General features: G+C 38.5%; 3 gene segments (V, D, J or C); all 3 read left to right on the top strand.

Moving 5' to 3' along the window:
- Positions 1-8,186: 8,186 nt before the first annotated feature.
- Positions 8,187-8,697, top strand: LOC107563579 (Ig lambda chain V-II region TOG-like). The segment is given in 2 exon segments: positions 8,187-8,226; positions 8,348-8,697. Coding segments are annotated over 2 exon segments (390 nt in total).
- A 1,056-nt stretch (positions 8,698-9,753) lies between these two features.
- On the top strand, positions 9,754-12,119 carry LOC107563580 (T-cell receptor alpha chain V region HPB-MLT-like). The segment is given in 3 exon segments: positions 9,754-9,793; positions 9,915-10,246; positions 11,892-12,119. Coding segments are annotated over 3 exon segments (600 nt in total).
- Positions 12,120-12,745: 626 nt separating this feature from the next.
- On the top strand, positions 12,746-13,245 carry LOC107563581 (Ig kappa chain V-VI region NQ2-6.1-like). The segment is given in 2 exon segments: positions 12,746-12,789; positions 12,896-13,245. Coding segments are annotated over 2 exon segments (390 nt in total).
- The last annotated feature ends 2,864 nt before the right edge of the window (positions 13,246-16,109 follow it).

The following is a 16,109-nucleotide window of genomic DNA, read 5'->3' on the forward strand; positions in this document are numbered from 1 at the left end:
CTTTTGTGCAATTGTACATTGTAATATTGTGTTTATTTGATGTATATCTGATTTATCTCATATAGAATACGTTTGGTTAAGTTAAAAGAGCGCTTCAGTTTACCAGTGATCATCTTTAGCTCAGCACACGCAGCCCAAACAGCAGTGCACAACATTAATAACTATGATTGGGAATGTCGTGTATATAACATTCTAATGAGAACATTATTATAATAAAACGTTGGGAATTCTTTGGGTTTAGTTGCCGTGTTTCAGCGCGTTGTTATGGGAAGAGCGCATCCACAACAGGATCACACATTCTGACTATAGCACGCAATAACTGCATAATTTTGTACATATATAAGTTGTAATATTATGTTTATGTTGTATTAATATTAATCTCAGGATGCATTTCCTTGAGTTAAATAAGCTGCCAGCAAAACGCTTCAGTTTACCATGTTCATTCAGCTCTTCAGCTTCAGCACGCGCAGCTCAACGGCTGCTATTTAAAACAGTGGTATTAATTTGTTACTTTTTCAAAATCATCGATACATTATTAATAACAACAACCACTTGTATTGTTCTCTTATTATTTTCATCAACAATATGGTTTAGTAATTAAAATCATTTAATTATTGTCCGTGCAGAGGCTATTCCGTTTTATTGATCTATGGCGCATTCATTTTGATTCTTTACACGTGTAATGATGTCCAGTGACTTGTTTGCATTATTTATGCATAATTTTATTTATTTGTAAGACTTTTTTATGACTAAATTTGGTAATGGGAGAGTAAAAATATTTTTAAAACGTACACCGTTCAAACTAGGCTGCTTATGTTGAAGTGTTTGGGATGTGGCTTTTAATGATGAGACCTTTTTTGTAATCAGGCTCTCAAAAAGTATATAACAATTTGGATATAGATTTATCGGCCAACATATCGGTTATCGGCTTTCAAAAATAAAGAATAATCGGTTATCGGCCAAAATTTTCATATCGGTGCATCCCTAAAAAAAAATACCGTCATGTACCGTGAAACCGGTATAATTTTGAAAAATACTGTGATATAAATTTTCGGTCATACCGCCCAGCACTAATTAGAACATTCAAGCAGTTTAAAAAAAAATTTTTTTTTAAATGTGCCATAGAGAAAACATTGCTGGCGTGCATCACGATACAAATCAATGGCAATAACATTTTAAGATATGTCAGTGCAAGTTAATTTCAGTTAAGACAGTCTTGCACCAGGCTTAAGCCTTGTCTATGAATCTGCGCATTAAAGATGTTTTTAGATAAAATTCTGTGTCTGTCCCTCCACCCGAGCAGGCCAGAATACAACCGAGGAAAAATAGGTCAGGCTTAGCATTTGCTTGAGCATAAATTTATGATTTATTTCTAAAGCCCTTAATTTAATTTAGAAGAACGAGTGATAGACTGCAGTGACTCAGAGAAAAAGTCTCAGACTGATGGATGTCACTGATGCCCGTTTTCCACCGAAATTGTGCTGGTTCTCATAGCCAGCAAAACTGCAAACAACTCGAGAACATGCAAAGATTTTGTCTTATTTAAACACATTTTAACATCCAGTGCTATTTAATTCAGGATCGACGCAGTTTTGACACACCCATCAAAAGTTACAACGGTCATAACTCAGTCAAGTAACATCCATAAATGTTTTTGGGTAGACGGAAAAAGTCAAACCAAGTACCTAATTTTTTTTAACATTCACTTACGCCGGTTGCAGTTTCTGGCCCAAGATTACCATGTTTTAGGTGGTGTAGCCAGTTTTTTTGAGGTGGGTTAAAGGGGGCTTTGGAGGTGTGGCAAAACTTAGCCAATCACTATAATTAATCAATATAACCTAATGCTTGTGAACTTACCTGAGGCCTCTGCTTGTGCTGTGACTGGCTCTGTGTCTGACCCTGCGTCTGCTCCCAGTTGCCCCGGGCCCGGCTTCCGCCCACTGAAGTCATCATTTACAGTATATACAAATAACAGTATTTACAAAAGGAATAACACCTTTAAAAGAGAAGCAGATGGGAAAATGTTACTGACAACTCTCCAAAAAATTCAAATAACAATCGTAAAAACATCACACGGTCTCGACAAACCACTGAATTAACATTAAATATGCATGCAAATAACAACGCTACACCATGTGTAGCCAAAACTGGAAGTAAACAACGTTGCTGCCTGACGCACTACCCATAAAGCGACGGCCCAAGTTTACCAGAACACCAACAGAAATTAAATTCTAGGAACTTAGAAAGCTTTGAAAAACAAGACCAAATACTGTTTACAAGTCAAGCTGCAACAAGTCAACCATAAACGCGCTTCCGGGGCTCAATATCCTCAGTTTAAAGCTTCTTTAAATGCACACAAAAACACCGTAGCCCTTCACATTTGGATTAAAATTACACCAAAAACTGTCCACCTGATGCAAGTTGCGAAATATTGCATGTGTGGTTATGCCAAACAGCCCACCGTAGCAGCTCTGCGCATAAGGAAATGTGGTGGAAGAAAGCAACTGCGCACTTTAGATCGCGCACAGAATCGGCCAGCGTGATAGAAGCACGCGGGACCAGCCGCGGGAAAACAGACGGACAAAGCTGAACAACAACAACAAAAACTCAACGGCCTTTGAACGGGCTGAGGGCGAGGATGTAGCTGTCAAACTGAGACCATGTTGGAGACGTGAACACAACCACACAGTCCATGGGTGAAAGTCATTTTATATTTCTTGAGCACTCACACTATTCCATACAGTAAATAAAACAAGGATATATGCAACAAGTAAAGTGTCTAGGAAAAGCAGCACATAAAAGGCATTCGTTTCCATGCATTGGAACGTAAACATTACCTAAGAGTATTCAATCTATCTGTAAAATAAGCATCCAACAGGTAACCTACATTACCTGTAGTGCTCTACATCAGATCTGCATACTGGGAATCCCATATTAACTTACCGACTAAAAAGTAAGCAACTGTATAAACTTGGTTAATAATAGAAAAAAAAAATCTTAGGAGGTGAAGGATTATGATAAGTCCAGGCGATGGGCCTTGGAAAAGCAACTCGATATAAACTCAAACATGCAGATCTAACGATACGATATGAAAAATGCGCACAGTTTTTTATAGTGTTAATAGGTTATTGATACGTTAAATAAAATAGACAAGAGCTAGATTATGGGTGGCTTCCGCTCTGGCCGAGTCTAATAACCTCATGGCCGGTTATCGGGCATCATGATGCTGCTGCTGCTGCCCCAAAATTAAACTTTTCCGGTTGCTAATCAACTATATGGTTTCTCAGCGTAGATTAAAGAATAGTTGGGTAAATTGTTCGTTAGATTATTTTTTAAACAGATAATGTTGATGCTGAATTGATAACATCATTCTTCACAAAGCAGCATGTTTTGGCAGGAAGAGATGTTACACTTTCCTGCAACTACAGTGGTAATGTTCGCAGTCTGCAGTGGTACCGTCAGCATCCCAGATCCAAACCTGAAAATATAATGTTTTACTCTGAGAGCAGCAGTCAGTCAGAGCCCAAGCTTCGTCTGTACGCTGTGGCTGATAAAGGAATCAAACTTATGAATCTGAGCATATCTTCTACACAAATGGATGATTCTGCTCTGTACTACTGTGCTCTGCAGCCCACAGTGACAGGAAACACAACTGCACTGTACAAAAACAGACAATCAGGACACACACTGTAATTACCAAACCTTACCGACATGTACAATAAGGAAAAATCAAAGAAAAAATAAATAAGAGAGCTGGTAACTGCACATCAACCAGTGTAAAGATCTTTAAAGCTTTTGTTTACAGTACTTTAACACTGTATATTTTCCACATAACTTACTGTCCAAAAGAAACATTTAATTTTTTTGTGAAATCATTATATATGATTAAACAGCAGCCATTCTTTTTTTTTAATCTTCATTTTTATTAGAGAGTAAGCTAAAATGTATTCACATACAATCAGTATTTGTAGGGGAAGATGAAAACGTAGGTTAGTGTGGGAGGAGCTCAAGGTTTTGTCAGCTTCAGCAGAAGAAATCATTAAGATAACACTGACTTTCCTTCATTGAGAATTCTGAACTCAAACTACAGAGACATGTTACTCATCTGTTCTGTTTTAATTTTTATCCTCAGTTACTGTAAGTACTGCTAGTCATACACATTTTACACCATATTTATATATAAATCAAAAACATGCCCATTTTTAAATTCATTCTAAACATAATCCATTACATTCCTTGATTATTTATCATCTTTGCAGGTGAATCTAATGGGAATGTCATCCGACCAAACCAGCCATCTGTAGTTTTTACTGAAGGAAGCAGCACCACTCTGTCCTGTTCATATGATGGACCAGCTTACAGTCTCCACTGGTATCGACCAAGCGGCAACCTTCCTTCCAACCTCTCTCATGAAGCCAACACAGAAGTGACTAAAACTGCAATTCATCGACTGGCCGATAGAGCTTGCTTGCTCCAAAAGGGAGTCTTTTAAAGTTTTCTTTACAGCAGAAAAAAATGTTTACAGCCTGGTACAAAAAATTATTTTGGTCTATATAGCTAATTTTGCCCTTCATGACAACTGTGAGGGGGGTGAATTTTTTTATAACTCATCCCGTTTAAATTATATTAAGCCTTAAAGTTCTGCATAATTAAGGGCGTGGCCACTTGGGTGACAGGTGGATTGCCGCTGCTGTCACCGGTGTCGAGCTAGGTGGGCGTGGTTTCAGCAGCAAGCTCCGATAGCAGCCTCTTTGCCCATTTTCGATTATCCGGGAGTAACGCGCTGTGACGCGCTGCCAAGATGGCAACGGCCGCCTCCGCCCACTTTGAGCTTCAAAACCGCTCTTCAGAGACCTACGGGTGACTTCACGGACCCTACAACCATGTTTTTATACAGTATGTTATCGACAGAAGCCTGGATCAAAACCAGAGTTTCTGCTGCTGATTGTTGAGTCCACTAAATATGTCAACAAAGCTGACCAACCTCATCCACATATGTCCATCAGACTCTGTAATGATAAACGTGTGGATCTTGAGATCTCCTCTGCTGCTGTATCAGATTCTGCAGTGTATTAATGTGCTCTGCAGCCCACAGTGACAGAAAAACAAACTAGCTACACTGTACAAAAACTTTTTCTTGCATATTGCATAATCATATTTTTAAGCTTCCCCTCATGCAGTCTCATTATTTTTCAACTTTCAATTCCTTATAAGGTTGTCTTTCTCTAAGAATTACTGTACCATTTAAATTTACAATACGCCAAGTTAACCAGTATACCATAGTATTAACTCACATGCAGGAGAACATTCCTTTACGTAAAACTTGGCAAAACAATTACAAATAATAAAAATAAAAAACAGCAAGCAAGCATGAAATTTAATCAGTATTAATTATACAAAAATCAATAAAAGCAAAACAAAGCTCGGTAACACATTAGTTTAGGGACCAATTCTCATCATTAACTAGTTGCTAATTAGCATGCACATTGCTAGCATATTAACATATAACATATTCTGCATGACCAAATACTGTATCTTTAATCCTACCCAATACCTAAACTTACTTACCTTACTACCAATTAAAAAGCAGTAATTAGGAGTCAATTGAGGCAAAAGTCATACTTAATACAGTTATTTAATAGTAAGAATAAAGTGTGACCAAAAGTTCCTTATATGTCTATAAACAGGACAAATTCCTGCAGATGAGACTATGATTACTTTGCTATGCGATTTTGCACAGTAAACATAAATTGTGCAATCAATCAGATCTCTCTGGACAGCATGGCCGGGCACAGGGGGGTGGCCTGGTGGCTAGAGCCACTGCCCCTTTGCCCTAATCAGCTGAGGTGCCCCTTTGCTGATAAATGTTGTGTTATTTATATTAGATCTGATCGGGTACAAACAAAAAAATACAATGCCTTCACAAAAAAGAAGGCAGAGACAAATAGAGAAAGAGCGAAGGGGGCTGCTAAAGGTAGTTCAACATTTCAAACTTAGATTCAAAGCTCCAGCAAGCCAGCAGGTAAATCATCATATTGACTATTTGGCAGTTTTTCACATTTTAATTCTTATAATTAAGTATATTTCCCATTATAATCACTTAGTTGATACTAGTAATCTATAACACATCATATTTATAATATTTTATTAAAACCATATTAATAGTAGGCCAATAAATAGTTAAAAAACGTAATATAAATTTTCTAAATGAGTTGTTTATTAGTATATAATATAGATTTATGCTGTATAATAATAAATTAAATGTCTAATACTTATACTTCCAATGAAGATTAGGCAGAAGCAGGCTCAAAAAGTGAGGGAGAGCCCACTATCAAAACACCTACAATAAAGTCCACCACCACTGGCTCTGCATCCCCTTACCTATATTCATTACTTCAGTGTTATGTGCCCTCTAGAAGCTTGCGTTCTGCAAGTGAACGTCGCTTTACCCAAGTTTTACATTAACTGTTCCCTCCTGGTGGAATGACCTGTCAAAATCAATCCGAGTCCTTAGCCATCTTCAATAATCGGCTAAAAACACATCTCTTCCATCTTTATTTGACCCTCTAACTCTGGCAATCTCTATTCTAATTCTATTCTTTAAAAAAAAAAACTTGCCCTCTATTAATTTACTAACTGCTTGTTTTCTTTTTAAAAAAAAACACTAACACTAGCTTCTCTAATATTTTGTGTTCGGTTTTCTTTTTATTATACAAATAACAAAAGCAAAAAGACCTCTAACACTAGCTTGCTCTATTCTTTTTCTATTATATCTGTTTTCTTTTTATTTATTATATAATAATTAAAAAACCTTGCTACATGTACTACGTTAAGCTAACTGAGACTTGTTATAGCACTTGCGTATCATTGCTCTTTTGTTGATTTTGATTGCTTCCATTGTCCTCATTTGTAAGTTGCTTTGGATAAAAGCGTCTGCTAAATGACTAAATGTAATGTAAATAATTGTATATTTGCAACAACTAGAAAATTTGTATTAAAGGGGTCATATAATGCTACATGCACTTTTACAAGTTGTTTGAACTGAAATGTGTGTTGGCAGTGTGTGTACACAACCACCCTAAAATGATAAAAATCCACTCAGTGGTTTTTTATTAATCTACTAAAATCTTCACCCCTTTCTCAAATTGAGCCGATCTCAGATGCCTGTCTGTGTGATAAGACTGGCGTCTTACCTTAGACCCGCCCTGAGTGAGCTGTCATCTGTCCTCCATTGTTTCACCGCTGGAGCAGTTGTAGACAAGAATGACTCCTAAGCGATTGAGGTGTTCTGTTGTTGGATGTAATAATGAACATAGCAATCGTCGTTTACTCCCGACATCTGAGCCGCTGAAGACGCACGCAGTGGATTATGTTTGTTTCTGAAGGGAATGCGCCCTCAATCTACATAAATGTGTCTATGTTCGCGCGAATCATTCGTGATCCAGATTCACCTACCGAAGAAGTGAGTGTAAGGTTTTTTTAACGAATCTTTGCAAATCGTCTTTCCTAATAATGTGCTAATTAGCAAGTTTTTCACGATGAATGCAGCTAAAGTAAACAGTCTCTCTGAGAGCGGCTCGAAAGAGTGGGGCGGGGTCAGCAGAGCTCATTAACATTTAAAGGAAAATGCTACAAATTTGCATGCTCTGAAAAGAGCTGTTTTTGACAGGGTAAAAAAAATTGTTTTTTACACTACCATTGAGAAATTTTAACCAAACTAGGTTACAGACTTTTCATTAAGACCCTAAAGAATCATATCAACTTGTGGAAAATAAGCATCCTATGACCCCTTTAACAAGCACCCATCCCCTTAGTGTGCCCCTTTTTTGGTTTGGGCCACCGCCCCTCAAAATGTCTGTGCACGGACCTGCTGGACAGTGACAATGTTCATTACTGTACCTTATTACATACTTCTTTAGTTAATCACTTCACTCCTATTGTAGAACTTACTGTATAATTTACTAGGTCAAAAATTATTTGGTAAGCTCTTATTTTTTGTTTGAAATACAGTACATCCCATAAAAAATGCTAAGATATTGTAGCAAAAGTGATCTTACATGCATTCTGCCAGAAGGTGGAGCTCCAGGAACCATTCTAGTTCAGTCTCAGTTGTTTATTAACAGAGCTGACATATATCATTTATACTCTAGGAGAGAACTCAAAGTCATTGTCTCTCATTAGTACAGATGTTGCTCCTGGTATTTATTATATTTTCTCTTCCAAAAGGTGAGTGTTTCATAACAATTATTGAGGAAATACTTTTTTTCTCCATTTTATTCTGTTGACTATCTGAAATAGTCCATTAGAAATGAAAATGATTACTTAAAACCTAGTTTGTTTTAAACAGAGAATGCTGGTGAAGATGTCATAAAACCAGTCTTCACAGAGAAGCATGTTTTGGAAGGAAAATATGTTACACTGATCTGCAACTATACTGGCACTGTCAAGAATTTACAGTGGTATCGTCAGTATCCCGGATTCAAACCGGAGGACATCATCATGTTCTTTGAGACCATCCCCAAATTAGAGCCCGCTCTCCGTCTGACCGCTGCAGCTGATAAAGCAGCCAAAAGTATGAATCTGACGATCTCTTCTACAGAAGTGAAAGACTCTGCCATGTACTACTGTGCCCTGGAGCCCACAGTGACAGGAAACACAACTACACTGTACAAAAACAGAGTGAGAAAGGATATTTAAGACAGAAGATGATGATGCACAATGCAGATTTTAAAACTACACTCTTTATAAAGTTGACAATCAATTTCTACTTATCGGAATAGTTTTCAAACACATGTACAGTACAATTGGTAGTAGGGATGCACGATATATCGGCCACCATATCGGTATCGGCCCATATCGGCTCATTTTTTCTGTTATCGGTATCGGCCTGATAAGAAAATTTGGCCGATATCTTAAAGCCGATAAATAATGCATTATTTCCTTCAGAGACACTTCAGATGCGCGCTGTTCGTTTGCAGCCTTTTGTGCAATTGTACATTGTAATATTGTGTTTATTTGATGTATATCTGATTTATCTCATATAGAATACGTTTGGTTAAGTTAAAAGAGCGCTTCAGTTTACCAGTGATCATCTTTAGCTCAGCACACGCAGCCCAAACAGCAGTGCACAACATTAATAACTATGATTGGGAATGTCGTGGGGTCAGCAGAGCTCATTAACATTTAAAGGAAAATGCTACAAATTTGCATGCTCTGAAAAGAGCTGTTTTTGACAGGGTAAAAAAAATTGTTTTTTACACTACCATTGAGAAATTTTAACCAAACTAGGTTACAGACTTTTCATTAAGACCCTAAAGAATCATATCAACTTGTGGAAAATAAGCATCCTATGACCCCTTTAACAAGCACCCATCCCCTTAGTGTGCCCCTTTTTTGGTTTGGGCCACCGCCCCTCAAAATGTCTGTGCACGGACCTGCTGGACAGTGACAATGTTCATTACTGTACCTTATTACATACTTCTTTAGTTAATCACTTCACTCCTATTGTAGAACTTACTGTATAATTTACTAGGTCAAAAATTATTTGGTAAGCTCTTATTTTTTGTTTGAAATACAGTACATCCCATAAAAAATGCTAAGATATTGTAGCAAAAGTGATCTTACATGCATTCTGCCAGAAGGTGGAGCTCCAGGAACCATTCTAGTTCAGTCTCAGTTGTTTATTAACAGAGCTGACATATATCATTTATACTCTAGGAGAGAACTCAAAGTCATTGTCTCTCATTAGTACAGATGTTGCTCCTGGTATTTATTATATTTTCTCTTCCAAAAGGTGAGTGTTTCATAACAATTATTGAGGAAATACTTTTTTTCTCCATTTTATTCTGTTGACTATCTGAAATAGTCCATTAGAAATGAAAATGATTACTTAAAACCTAGTTTGTTTTAAACAGAGAATGCTGGTGAAGATGTCATAAAACCAGTCTTCACAGAGAAGCATGTTTTGGAAGGAAAATATGTTACACTGATCTGCAACTATACTGGCACTGTCAAGAATTTACAGTGGTATCGTCAGTATCCCGGATTCAAACCGGAGGACATCATCATGTTCTTTGAGACCATCCCCAAATTAGAGCCCGCTCTCCGTCTGACCGCTGCAGCTGATAAAGCAGCCAAAAGTATGAATCTGACGATCTCTTCTACAGAAGTGAAAGACTCTGCCATGTACTACTGTGCCCTGGAGCCCACAGTGACAGGAAACACAACTACACTGTACAAAAACAGAGTGAGAAAGGATATTTAAGACAGAAGATGATGATGCACAATGCAGATTTTAAAACTACACTCTTTATAAAGTTGACAATCAATTTCTACTTATCGGAATAGTTTTCAAACACATGTACAGTACAATTGGTAGTAGGGATGCACGATATATCGGCCACCATATCGGTATCGGCCCATATCGGCTCATTTTTTCTGTTATCGGTATCGGCCAAAATTTTCATATCGGTGCATCCCTAATTGGTAGTGTCCTCACCATTAATATTATCAGACTACTTCTTAAAAAAGATATTAATAGCAAAATAATGTTTGAAACATTTAATATCTGTACTGTGCCACTGTAATGTTTGTATAATATCAGCTTATTTATATACTGTCTGTACTTGTAGGGTAAAATGAGCATGTAGGTATGTGTGGGAGGAGCTTAAGATTTTGTCAACTTCAGTGGAAGAAATCAAAAAGACATCACTGACTTTCCTTCATACAGATCCTGATAGAAGTCTGAACTCAAAAGAAATAGTAATATGTTATTCATCTCATCCATTTTCATTTTTATCCTCAGTTGGGAGTAGGTGGGTGTTTTTGTTCAACAGTCCAAATAAAACCTGCCTCACACGGCTCCGAGGGGTGAATAAAGGCCTCCTGTAGCAAATCGATGCATTTTTGTAAGATTAAAATATCCATATTTAAAATGTTATAAACATTTTTCTCACTTCCGCTGACTGTCATACCAGCACGCCGTTCTGGGTGGATGACATAGGATGCATTTATTCAACCCCCCCGGAGCCCTGTGAGGCACGTTTTATTATGGATGTGCGTGCTTTATATTTTATTCACCCCACCAGGATCATTTTTAATATAACTCCGATTGGATTCATCTGAAAGAAGAAAGTCATATACACCTAGGGCCCTATCATACACCCGGCGCAATGCGGCGCAAGTGTTTTTGCTAGTTTTAGCTCGACGCAGTGCTCATTTTCCCATCCTGCAGCGCATTGTTTAAATAGCAAATGCATTTGCGCCCATTTGTGCGCCATGGGCGTGCTGGTCTAAAAAAGAGGTGGGTTCAGGCGCATTGTTGGCGCGTTGCTATTCTGAGGAACTGAAAATAGACTGCGCCATAGACCAACTCAAACCTGGTCTAAAGTCTGGTGCGTTAGTAATATGCACCTATAAGCGGGTGCACAGCGCGCGTACACTTTGCTTATTACACAAACAGGGACGCGCAGCAGCACACAAACATTTTTAAAAATGACAAATTACATCCCGCATGGCGCGAATGCAACTGGCTTTTAAAGTTGATGGGAGATGAGACTCTGATTGGTTTATTGCACGTTACGCCCCAAAAACACCCATTACTCATTAAGGGAATAGGGACAACCCGTTTAGACCATGCGCCCGGGCATGATGATCGTTTTCCCGTCATTAAACTAGCAAAAGTGGATTCGGACACACCCTGAGTGCACCTGCGCTGTGCGCTTTAGACCATGCGCTTAGATCGTTAAAATAGGGCCCCTAGGATGCTTTGAGGGTGAGTAAAACATGGGCTAATTTTCATTTTTGGGTGAACTAACCCTTTAATGTCTTTGCAGGTGAATCTAATGGGGATGTTATCAGACCAAACCAGCCATCTGTAGTTTTAATTGAAGGAAGCAGCACCACTCTGTCCTGTTCATATGATGGATCAGCTTACAGTCTCCACTGGTATCGACAGAGGCCTGGATCAAAACCAGTTTCTGCTGCTGATTGTTGAGTCTTCCAAGTATGTCACCAAAGCTGACCGACCTCATCCACATATGTCCATCAGACTCCATGATAATAAACGTGTGGATCTGGAGATCTCCTCTGCTGCTGTATCAGACTCTGCATTGTACTAATGTGCTCTGGAGCCCAGTGACAGGAAAACCAACTACGCTGTACAAAAACTTTCTTGAATATAGTCATGTTTGTAGGAGGGAGGAGCTTCCTCACATGCAGTGTTTCTTTTCCTACTTTTCTTGCCTTTGCTGTAGGCCTATAATGTTGTCTTTCTCTGAGAACTACTGTACCATTTTAGCAAATGTTAGGGTACCATTTACTCGTTAATTTTTGTATATTTGCAAACTTTGCTTTACTGTTAGAATTTTGCTACTTGATTTCTTTGCACAGTAAACAAATATTACAATCAATTGGATCTCTCTGGACAGTGACAGTCCTCATAACTTAAAAAAAAGTTACATTCAAATATTTAAAATATTTGCTCAATTGATAATTTCATTCTTCTTACTATAAAATGTACTAGGCCAAAGGTTTTCAGTAAGCTTTTATGTGTTGTTCAAGACACACCGCTTAAACGAGATATTGTAGCAAAAGGTGATATGGCATGCATTCTGCCAGAAGGTGGAGCTCCAGGATCCATCCTAGTTCTGTCTCAGTTCAGTTCACACTTTAGAAGAGAACTGCAAGTCTTGACTCTCAAAGTCAAAAGTCTCTCATTAGTACAGATGAAAAGTCTCTCATTAGTACAGATGCTGCTCCTGGTATTCATTACATTTTCTCTCCTAAAAGGTAAGTGATTCAAAGCAATTACTGTGGAAATGCTTTTTTTCTGCTTTTTATACCGTTGACAATCTGATTAGAAATGATTAATTAAAACATTGTTTGTTTTAAACAGAGACTGCTGGTGAAGATGTCATAAAACCAGTCTTCACAGAGAAGCATGTTTTGGCAGGAAAAGATGTTACACTGATCTGCAACTACACTGGAAGTGTGCAGAATTTACAGTGGTATCGTCAGTATCCCGGAACCAAACCTGAGCACATCATCATGTTCTTTGAGACCATCCCCAAATCAGAGCCCGCTCTCCGTCTGACCGCTGCAGCTGATAAAGCAGCCAAAAGTATGAATCTGACGATCTCTTCTACAGAAATGAAAGACTCTGCCGTGTACTACTGTGCCCTGCAGCCCACAGTGACAGGAAACACAACTACACTGTACAAAAACAGAGTGAGAAAGGATATTTAAGACTTTTAAAACTGCACTCTTTATAAAGTGGACAATCAATTGTTACCTTTTGGAATAGTTTTCAAACACATGTACAGTACAATTGGTAGTGTCCTCCTCACCATTAATATTATCAGACTACTTCTTAAAAAAGATATGAATAGCAAAATAATGTTTGAAACATTTAATATCTGACCTGTGCCACTGTAATGTTTGTATAATAGTAGCTTATTTATATATTGTCTGTACTTGTAGGGTAAAATAAGCATGTAGGTATGTGTGGGAGGAGCTCAAGATTTTGTCAACTTCGGTGGAAGAAATCAAAAAGACAACACTGACTTTCCTTCATACAGATCCTGATAGAAGTCTGAACTCAAAAGAAACAGAAACATGTTTCTCATCTCATCCATTACTGTGAGTATCGTTAGTCTTACAATGTGATACACATTTGCACAGTTTTCCAGAACATCACTAAAAATAAATCAAAAGTGTGCATTTTTTTATTCTTAACATAATCATTACAGTCCTTGATTCTTTAAAGGGATAGTTCACCCAAAAAGGAAAATTAGCCCATGTTTTACTCACCCTCAAAGCATCCTAGGTGTATACGACTTTCTTCTTTCAGACGAATCCAATCTGAGTTATATTAAAAATTATCCTGGCTCTTCCAAGCGTTAGAATCGGAGTAGGCGGGTGTTTTTGTTCAACAGTCCAAAAGACATCAAATAAAGCGTGCGCATCCATAATAAAACATGCCTCACACGGCTCCGGGGGGTGAATAAAGGCCTCCTGTAGCGAATCGATGCGTTTTTGTAAGAAAAATATCCATATTTAAAATGTTATAAACATTTTTATCTCACTTCTGCTGACTGTCATACCAGTACGCCGTTCCGGGCGGATGACGCAGCTAGGGCTGGGTATCGAGTTCGATACTTTTTAGGCACTGACCGAATTGCCTCGATACCATCGAGTATCGAAAAACGTCTTGTCGTTCGGTACCAAATTTCGATACCTAAGGGATTAATCTCATCAGCGTCAGTGAGCCAATAAGCCTGCAGCACTAGTCGGTGTGTTCGACTAGAAGAGGTGCGGCGCAGATCGATCATCTGCGAGAGCGATTCGAAAGCGCACAAAGCAGTCTGCTCTCTTTAGCTCTCGTGGTACTGTAATACCACCAGTATAGAGTAGTGCGGGAGCTGCGTAGAGTTCTGATCATATGCAGATGTCTGTTCATACTAACGTTACACGAAATCATGAGATCACGTTGGTTTATTCAGATCAATCTGTAATGATATCAAATAAGTGTTAAATGTCCAGATACTTCATTTAATAACAACAATTACGTAATGTGTTTTGTTGTTTTCTTTCTCCCAGTCTCTCTCACAGACGCGCACACAGTGCAGACACGCGGAGACGCGAACAGAAACTTCTTGTCAGCGCTGCACCGCAAATTTATCAGTAAAATTGTTTCGCAGCTGAAAAGCTACATGACATTTCTCAGTAGCGAGGTTCATGAAGGAGTTTAACTTAAAGATTCGCTATTAGTAGATGCTGCTGCTAAACGCTGCTGAGAGACGCATAGACGCAGTTATTCATACGCACTTAATCTCTCGCTCTCCCTCTCTCTAATAACTGCATTAAGGCTGATTTATACTTCTGCGTCAGACCTACGCCGTAGCCTTTACGCCGTAGGCTATGCATCAGTTTTAATTTATACTTCTGCGTCATTGTCCGCGTCAACGTGCAGTACACATGCAAACTGCTAGTCTGCAGTGTCCACGGGCATGTTGCTGGTGTAATCCACAGTACCACGGCAAAAGCCGAAGAAGAAGCGGCTCATCGGAGAAGCATTATAGCCGTGATGGCGGCAACTCAGTTACTGTGAGATACACATTTGCACCGTTTTCCAGAACATCACTAAAAATAAATCAAAAGTGTGCATTTTTTCATTCTTAACATAATCATTACAGTCCTTGATTCTTTAAAGGGATAGTTCACCCAAAAAGGAAAATTAGCCCATGTTTTACTCACCCTCAAAGCATCCTAGGTGTATACGACTTTCTACTTTCAGACGAATCCAATCTGAGTTATATTAAAAATTATCCTGGCTCTTCCAAGCGTTAGAATCGGAGTAGGCGGGTGTTTTTGTTCAACAGTCCAAAAGACATCAAATAAAGCGTGCGCATCCATAATAAAACATGCCTCACACGGCTCCGGGGGGTGAATAAAGGCCTCCTGTAGCGAATCGATGTATTTTTGTAAGAAAAATATCCATATTTAAAATGTTAGAAACATTTTTATCTCACTTCTACTGACTGTCATACCAGTACGGTGTTCCGGGCGGATGACGTAGGATGTATGCGTCGCGCATGCGCCTGTGAGATTTGCTAGTCTCGCAAGTTTGTTTACAGGAGCAAAGGTAGCAATGTTTCCTTATACTTTAGCAAAGGAAAACCAGTCTCTTCTTGGCTTATATCGAAATCCTCCTACATTTTTCTTTAGAAATCCTCGTTTTGTGCTGCCAATTTGTGACCGGCGTTTTGTTTTGCTGTCTCTCCTCTGTGCTTCCGTGTTCATCACTTCTCATCGGTGCGTGCGCAATGCATACGTCCTACGTCATCCGCCCGGAACGGCTTGCACGTGTGACAGTCAGCAGAAATGTTATGGTACCATTTACTTGTTAATTTTTGTAAACTTTTGTATACTTGTCAACTTTGCTTGACTGACTGTTAGAATTTTGCTACTTGATTTCATTGCACAGTAAACAAATGTTACAATCAATTGGATCTCTCTGGACAGTGACAGTCCTCATAACTTAAAAAAAAGTTACATTCAAATATTTCAAATATTTGCTCAATTAATAATTTAATTCTTCTTACTATAAA

The sequence above is a fragment of the Sinocyclocheilus grahami genome, unplaced genomic scaffold, assembly GCF_001515645.1.
Source record: "Sinocyclocheilus grahami isolate Dianchi unplaced genomic scaffold, SAMN03320097.WGS_v1.1 scaffold879.1, whole genome shotgun sequence".
Classification (NCBI taxonomy): Eukaryota; Metazoa; Chordata; class Actinopteri; order Cypriniformes; family Cyprinidae; genus Sinocyclocheilus; species Sinocyclocheilus grahami.